Below are 9148 nucleotides of genomic sequence, written 5' to 3' on the forward strand. Positions count from 1 at the left end.
AAAAAAAAAAAAAAAAAAAAAAGTCAATATGTCTTTGATTGTATTAATTATTTTTAAACATCCATCATCTATTTGGATCACACCTTGTATATTAAACACAAAATTGTTCACATGCTATCACTATAGCCAGCCAGGCTTAAGAAGTAACCCGTTACTTCCACCAAATAATGTGATTCTCTAATTCTATTTGGTACTAAAAAAGAAAATTCTTTGCTGACTCAAGCCATTAATTATAACTAAAACTTAGCAAACTAAAACATACTTCTGTTTTTACATTTTTATAGATCTCACAACTAATTCAAAAGGAGCCATAATTCATAAATATAGACTATTTAATATCCTTACACTGGAGCACTGGTAGATGTGAAACCTTTAAGCTGTTCCCATTCTTCCTCTTCCTTTCACCCTACCTGATCCTTGTACTGCTAGCGGGCCCTTTTCCTGAACGTCTCTTTGGATCCTATTTAGGAGACATCTCTTTTCATTACCAGTGGAAGTACAGAACTCTCACAGTTGTAAACGAAGTGCCAGACCGTGAAAACTATGCTCACAAGATAGTCATGGGTGTCTCATGACTGTCAAGTCCCTTTCCTAGGTTTTAATTTACTGTGGTAAAGTAAGTCTAAATGGCTCAAGTCTGAACTCAAAATTTCATGCAAAAATGAAAATAATTCTTATCAGTCTTTAACTCTACTACACTTATTTTCTGAATACAAGTATTACTTTTTATTTTCTGAATGTAAGTATTATCTCTTAGTTTCAGATGACCTCTTAGCAAAATCAAGTATCTAGCAGCTACATACTGTAGTAAAGTCACATTTAAGTCTGTGTTAAGAAAAAGATAAACAAAAAAGCCACCGATCTATGACCTTGTTGATGGTGAATTATTATGATGAAAATGGCTTCTCCTTTCTCCTTGAAATTGAAAATGATAGCCTTCTACTCTTCTCCCCTAAAACATCTGTGCCACAAAAATAAGTGCCTACAGAAGCAGTCATTTTCTTTTTTTTTTTTTGCGGGGGGGTGGTTCTGGTACCAGGAATCAAACTCACTACCTCACGCTTGCCAGGCAGGTGCTGTGCTGCTGAGCTAAATCCCCAGCCCAGAAGTGGTCATTTTCTACCCTGGCATTAGGCACACAAAGTAGCGAAGCAATTCTTGGGCACCATGTTTGAATTGTTCCTCCTAGCATGTGTATGTAGCATACCACTTGCTTGTATTTTGTGAAATCATACTGTAACATTATCTTTTGATTTCATTTTGTGTCCTTGTGTTGTTCAAACACAAACACACACACACACACACACACACAAAACCTTCTTTTAGGGAAAATATAGATTTGAATACTGGCTCTGCCCTATCTCACTGTGTGACTTTGAGGAATAAATTCCTGCATCTCTGCTTTTAGCTTTCTCATCTATAGAATGGAAATCATAACACATTGTTATAAGGAGTACATAACATGAAATATGTAAAAGACTTATGTAATTATTTGCAAATGATGCACAAAATACATTACCTTTTTTTGAGAAATATTATTTTTAAAAATTGCGACTGCCTCACTCAGGAGCTTAAAATTTTTACAGAGTAAATAAAATATATTTCTGTTAAAAGATTACAGTTTATAAACAGTGACCATTTTGAATAGAAGACTCAAAATTAACATATATGTTATATACATCTGGGCTTAAGTACAGTAGTATTAAATATTTCCACTGGCACTACCTCGGGTTTCTGTCATTTACAGACTTTACTGAATCAGGTAAGGATTTTAACTGACACATTTGAGTGAAATGATAAGCTTACTGTTCTGCTACCAAGAACAGATTTTAAATATAATAGTATTACAGCTTATACAAGAGGTATTTAAGCTGGAACAGAAAACCAAGGCCAAGGGAAAAGTCAAAATGATCGATTTTTTAGATATGGGGTTCAAGTGCCTATGCGTAAATCTGATCTGGAGTGTTTAGGAACTGTAATTTTGAGCAAACTGAAGTTCTGTGATCTAGTTTCCTCATTTGTAAAATGGAAACAGTACCCTTACCTTCCTCAAAGGGTTGTGAGGATCCAATGTGATACGGCACATGTGTGCCTCTAACCGTATTTGGAGCATATCAACCACCCCGATGTGAGAGGTGCAATAGAGTTTGCCCAGCAAAAATGGGGAATTCAGTGGAAAGCCTGGGTTAATTCCTAGAAATGCTAGATGGTTTATATTCATATATACATTCTGTGAGGGAGAGGAAAAGCCCCCACGGCTTGAACCTTCAAGACAGGATTTTACAGATTGCTAGATATCAATTCAGTACACGTCATGTGGGTAAAAACTTCAGCTAAATTAAATTATTACATAAACATTTAGTTGGCTTTCCAGCGTAATTACAGGTAGAATTTTCAAGGGCGTGGATCATCTTATAAGATTATCTCTTATTCCTCTTAAGGAATTTTAAATAAGTAAGGATCTTAAAAAAATACAAATTTTTCTCAACAACAAATATGAGGGAAACAAGTAAATGCTCCATTTAAATGTCACAATTTTCAGTGTACAACTTTCATACCACAACTGTGTATTACCTTGTTTTTTTACTATGCTTGGTATGTACTAAAATCATACAAACTTGATAATAAACCCCTTTCCGTCCTCTTTTCCATTTTCTTCCAGTTCTATTTCCACTTTGTACTCACAAGCTGTATGTACATAAATAACCAATTAAGTATAAAAATAGCTCACTTTTAATTTCTCAAGCACAGGAAATATGCTACAGTCCATACCTATTATTAGCAAGCTTTGGCCCCTTTTTCAGCAAATAAGTATCTCATATTTGTACCACTGTAGCAAATATATACTTATATAATATATATTTAATTTCATACTTATTCATAACTTACATATAGCTCATTACTCTTTCTCCTTCCAAAGAGACAACCAATTGAAGATGATATAAAAAGAAAAACTGGATTTATGTGACAACATATAAGCCAAGGCAAGAGAATTTTATACTTTAAAAATCCTTCTTGCTAGCACTGCACAGTGACCCATGCCTATAATCCCAGCTGTTCAAGAAGCTGAGGAAGAAAAATGTCAAGTTTGAAGCCAGCCTGGGCAATACAGCAAAAGGTCTTGTCTGTAAAAAAAATTCCTAATGGAGGTCCACTAGGAACGGACCAACTGTATAAACAGTAATTCCTATTTCATGCAGCAAGTCAAATATGGCTACCAGGGGGCTGGGGATTTAGCTCAGTGACTCGGCGCCTGCCTGGCAAGTGCAAGATCATGAGTTTGATTCCCAGTACCGGAAAAAGAAAAAAGAAAAAAATAAGTAAAATAAAATATATATATATAGCTACCAGAAAAGCAGATTTAAGAGGGTTTCCCCTCACATATAGTATGGATTTCTTTTAAAACTATTAAACTGCTAAAATGGTACAGGGATAATTAGTCCCTTTTCAGTAGTTTGCATACTGCAAATACACCACTCCCTGACTAATTGGAAGTATAAATACCAATTACAAGCAGACTGGCCATGTCAGAACACTTCACTTGCTACTACAAACACATTCTGTTCACTATCCTGAGGGAAATTAAATACATGTGCCGAGCTTCCTATACCTGGCTCCTACAGCTCATCTTCCATCAGTCTCTACCGAAACTGTCTAGAGCAGTGATGGCGAACCTTTCAGAACTTTCAATGACAAAAAAGGCCACTGCAACACATGTGCCACAGGTTCGCCACCACTGCTCTAGAGTCTTTAGCACACATTTCTCTCAGAACTAAAGAGTTCACATCTGAGAATCATAAAATAGAAATTTTTCATTACTATGATAGCCATGGTAACAGTTGATGCATACACTTAAAATCTCTTAATTATAAATTTTAATAATGAAAAGAGGCTTTTCAATTTAAACTTCCTTTCTTCTTTAAATCCATTTAAGATACTGAGTGCCTAAAGGACATTACTATAGTTACACCAGCAGCTCCATTACTAATTCACCTTACCTACCACTGTTCCCTGAAATCAAAACTGCTTCCCATTAAAAATAAACTTAAAAAAGCAGACCTTCCCAAAGCCTCTTCCAAACTGGTGATGACTGCTCGCAGCTGACTCTGACTGTCTGCTTCAAGAGGCAGGCCCCGGCGAGAGGACTCAGGGACGGGCGGGAGCAGCCGAGCCTCGCTGGAGTGGCCTAACAAGCAGACAGTTGCCACAGTTTGAAATTCTGCTGCACAGCTTGCTGCCGCCCAGGATCGTTGCTGGTCAATATTTTCAGGCCCAGTTAATTTTAAATTGGGGACCCTGGGGAGGATTTATTACTCAAAGGAAGATGGGCACCCAGGTGTGTCATTTCAAAACACAACAAGAACTTGTTCCTGGATAGGTAGGTGTAAGATGCAGCCCATGTAGACAACTACGGGAGGAGGAGACAGGAAATATGTTTGAAACCAACACTTACCAGGAAGAAAGGTTAGTAGGGAGACAGATGAAATGGATTAGTCTTAAAACTCTTCAGGATACCAAAATCATGTAGTGGATCAGAACTTACCCTAACGGGCGTACAATTCATTTCCTAAGCAACAGTAGCCAGTAAGAATGAAACAAGCAAATAGTATCTGAGACGTTATCAGTAAAAAATTCCAGGATTAGTTACTCTTATCTGTTTGTCATGCATTTATCCAAGCTTTAGGGGAAATAATTCACTTACCAATTGCTGTTAAAATAAATAAAAGTGTGGAAACACCTGATGTTCCATAAAACATGGTGCTGATATTGTAAGCCAGGAGATCTGTGTTATTCTGTGTGTTGGGCACTAAAACAGGCGGTAGCAAAAAGCCAACTGCAGTTCCGAGCTGTAAAATAAATAGTCCTGTTAATAGCTATCATCATTAGCGAAAAACAATAAACACTGGTACTTCCTAGAACGTAAGAAGGACAAACTAGTGTTTAGTGCTTATGAACCCTGTTCAAATGTCTTTGTTACTAGTGTATGGTTGAAAGGGAACTGCTGACAAATCCCTTTCCTACTCAACACAGCTCTTACTATCTGAATGCTTCTGCCAGAGCTGTGTAAGATACAGCCTTGTCCTTTAGATGCTTACAATCAAAAAGAAGAATAAGCGTATATTAAATAAGGCTGAGAAAAGAATGGGAAAAAAATACTAGCAAGTCATGTATCAGATAAGGGATTAGCACCCAGAATCAAGAACTCTTATAGCTCAACACCAAAAAGACAAAACCCCAATTTAAAAATGGGTAAAGAACTTAAAAAGACATTTTTCCAAAGAATACATAAAAATGGCCAACAAGCACTGCTGCATGAATAATACCATTAGTCATTAGGGAAATGCAAATCAAAACGACAATGAGATTCTACCTCCTACCCACCCACTAGGATGGTTACAATAATAAGGGCAACAACAGAAAATATCAACTGTTGGGAAGAACACGGAAAAGCTGGAACCCTTAAACACTGCTGATAAGATTGTAAAATGGGGGGAAGCCACTGTGGACAACAGTTTGGGAATTCCACAAAACGTTTTAATGCATAATTACCATATGACCTAGCAATTCCACAACTAGATGTGCACCTAAAAATGGAAAACAGGTATTCAAATAAATATACATGGATGTTCACAACAGTCCTAGTCACAATATCCAAATATGACAATACAGAAAACGTTTATTAGCGGGTAAGTGAATAAACACAATGTGGTACATATAGTTATACATAAAAATGGACTGAGGTACTGATACAGAGGTACATGAACTTTAAAATCATGGCAAGTGAAAGAAGCCAGACACAAAGGGCCATATACTGTACAGTACAGTTGCACTTACACAAAATATTCAGAGGTAATATAGGAAAACCCATATACAGAAGGCAGATTAGTGATCACCAGAGGACAGATGAAGGACGGAAGAGCAAGTGATTGCACAAACCTAGGGGTTGATAAAAATGTTTTGGAATTGTATAAAGATGATGGTTGCACAACGCTGATAATGTACTAAATGCCAGTGAAGTGAACACTTCAAAACTGTTAATTTCGTGTTATACGAATTTCATCTCAACTAAGAAAATGAGGCTATGATAATCATAACCAGAAAAATAAAATCAAAATATTAAGAAAATTCAGTGGTGGGAAATATGATTTTGTGGGACATGGAGAGATTCCAAGGAGGTTGGAGTACAAATAATACCATTTAGCAAATATGTCAATTGCTTCTTTACAAAAAAAGCTGGACAGAGACAAACAGGCAATTACAAGAGAACGTAGTGACACAATCCTGTGATAGAAAGGCAGAGAGTTCTAAGGCTGGGGAAATCATGTAATTTATCATCCAAACCAGAACACTGGAGTGAAAGGGACTCCCGGGGTACCTATGCCAGAGGGCAGACCTATAAGCCCAGCACCCTCTGCAAATTCAAGCCCAGTTCAAGCAATTTAGGGAGACCCTGTCTCAAAATAAAAAATACCGAAAAGGGCTGGCCCTGCAGCTCACTGTGAAGGCCCTGGATTTAATCCCCAATACTGAAGAAAAAATAAAAGAATAGGGAAGAGTTCCTGGAAAGCAGAGCAGCCCGGAATTCACTAAGTGAAGCAGTGTTCCAAGCCAAGAGGGTATTATGTGCAAAGGCCTTGTGAGAAGCTGCAGGCATGCAAGGTAGAACGTGCATGGAGAAGCTGAGGAGTTAGCAGCTGAGGCAGGAGCTCAAGGCCAGCCTGGGGAACTTAGTGAGACCTTTCTCAAAATGAAAAGGCCCGGATATATAGCTGTGTGAAGGCCCTGGGGTCAACTCAGTACTACAAAAAAAAAAAAAAAAAAGCATACTTGGGAGTAATGAGCAACTGCACAATTCTTAAAGCCAAGGAAAGGGTGAGACAACCTCAGGACAATGCAGAAAGACCCATGTGTGCACTGCTGGAGGGAAGTCTGCCCATACTGACTTTCATGCTCCATGAAGTATTAATCTTGAATGCAGAAGCAACCAACTAAAGATTCAGTCATCAATTATGTGGAGTGCACAGCAACTATGCTTCAAGCTACCATTTGGTGTTTTGAGTAAATCTTACTGCCAGGTGTGGTGACATGCCTGTAACCCCAGCACTAGGGAGGCTAAGGCCGGAGGATCAAGACCAGCCTGGGCTACAAAGTGAGCTCAAGGCCAGCCTGAACTGCACAGCTGAGACCCTGTCTCAAAAAAAGACTAAATAAATAAATCTTATCGTGATCTTGAAACAAGTGTAAAATGTGAAGTAAGAAAGTAACGTTCTTGCTGAGTGTGGTGGCCCACGCCTGTAATCTCAGCACTCGGGAGGCTAAGGCAGAAGAATCACCGTGAGTTCGAGACCAGCCTGGGCTACAAAGTGAGCTCAAAGCCAGCTTGAACTGCATAGTGAGACCTTGTCTCAAAAAGACAGACAGACAGACAGACAGAAAGAAAGAAAGAAAGAAGGAAAGAAAGAAAAAAAGAAAGAAGAAACAAAGACGGAGAGATTCTTTTGTTACACAGCTACATGTTGTAGCAATATACGTAAGGTGTGATGAAGTGTTTGATGCATAGATTGATTTTTTTTTTGGTCTTTTTTGAGACAGACTTTTGCTATGCACTTCAGGCTGGCCTTGAACTTACTTTGTAGCCCAGGCTGGCCTCGAACTCACCGCGATTCTCCTGCTTCTCCTGCTTCAGCCTCCCGAGTGCTGAGATTACAGATGTGCACCACTGCACCTGGCTTGGTGCGTAGACTTTTACCTGATATCCCCTATAGTTTAATGAATGAATATTCAAAACAATTTATATAAAGTACCATAAGACCCCTGTATGCACAACTTAAATTACAATAAGAGGCTCACTTTGCAAAAAAGCACATGCAAAAAACATTCTACCTAGTAATGCATCTGAAACACTAATGGCATTTGAATTGGGAAAGACTGCGTCACTTCTTAGGAGATTGGGCAGATTTAGCTACCCTCGTGTAACATACTCCAGGACCACTGACTGTTGTGTATTGTCCTATTGATAAAAATCAGTAACTGGACCCAGTAATACTGAGAAGTCTTTATCACTGGAACATCGATTTGATGCTCCTTTAAGTATGTCCACTATGTGCAGACATTGTGTTGACTGCTAATATATAAAATTAAGTAGGGTCTGTTCAAGGTGACCAGTCAACATGGAAACCAATTTCCCAGAATCCAATACACCTTCCTTTTGCAAAGCACACACTGGGGTCAACAATAATTCCTGCGCAAGTCTGGCTCATTATTACATTGAACAGGTTTTCTCCGACATTCATAGGCACAGGCCAATAGAGTTAATTATTTTACAGGTAATTTTCAAAGCAACATGACAAGTTCTGTCCTTACTAAGAAATCAACAGCCATTTTTAAGACTGCTTCTTAGCATATGTGGTGGTGTACGCCCATAACCCCAGCACTCAGGGGAGGCTGAGGCAGGAGGATGCAGGAGTTCCAGGCCAGCCTGGGCTAGGTAATAAATTCAAGGTCAGCCTAGACTACAGCAAGACCTTGTCTTAAAACAAAAAAGCCTCTTACCTTACAACTACTCATCTATTCATGTACGTGTCTGCTGGGACACTCATACGCCTAGCTCACAAGGCCGATGTCTCTGGTCTTTTAAGCATCGTACTCCTCTCCCCACCTCCAGTCCTTACCTGATTGCCCAGCACGGCGGTGGCACAGGCTGTGGACACCTCCTTGGGCCCAAACCACACCGAGGCGATGCGGGAGGGCAAGCCCAGGATGAAGACCTGGGCCACAGAGCACAGGCACTGGCCCAGCATGGTGACCCAGAAGAGGTGCTGCTGCACGCTGCTGCACTTGACCCAGGCGCCCAGGCAGTTGAGGCCGGAGCCCAGCAGGGCGGTGAGGCGCAGGCCCCGCGTGTCCAGCAGCCAGGTGGCCGGGAAGATGAGCGGCACGTAGGCCAGCATGTACACCATGGACAGCCAGTCGATGTGCAGCAGCGACACGCGGTAGAAGCCCTCGAACACGTTGCTGATGATGCTGTACTGGATCCACTGGAAGGCGTTCACCAGCGAGTACAGGCAGAAGATGAGCAGCACCGCAAAGCGGCGCGGCGACAGCGCGGTCCGGGCCGGCTCCGCGCCCTCGCCCGCCAAGGTCCCCG

At 40.1% G+C, this 9148-nt stretch overlaps 1 protein-coding gene across 2 annotated transcripts in view; it reads right to left on the reverse strand.

The window, feature by feature from the left end:
• The window catches only part of Flvcr1 (feline leukemia virus subgroup C cellular receptor 1), a gene marked incomplete in the record, with an annotated part of 29062 nt that overhangs the window by 19545 nt on the left and 369 nt on the right, over nt 1-9148 (reverse strand). For both annotated transcript variants that reach the window (XM_013520050.1, XM_013520040.1), the window contains 2 exon segments: nt 4703-4847; nt 8673-9148. In XM_013520050.1, the coding sequence (XP_013375504.1) occupies nt 4703-4847; nt 8673-9148 (621 nt within the window).

The sequence above is a fragment of the Chinchilla lanigera genome, unplaced genomic scaffold, assembly GCF_000276665.1.
Source record: "Chinchilla lanigera isolate Chin_1 unplaced genomic scaffold, ChiLan1.0 scaffold00005, whole genome shotgun sequence".
In the NCBI taxonomy this organism is placed as follows: Eukaryota; Metazoa; Chordata; class Mammalia; order Rodentia; family Chinchillidae; genus Chinchilla; species Chinchilla lanigera.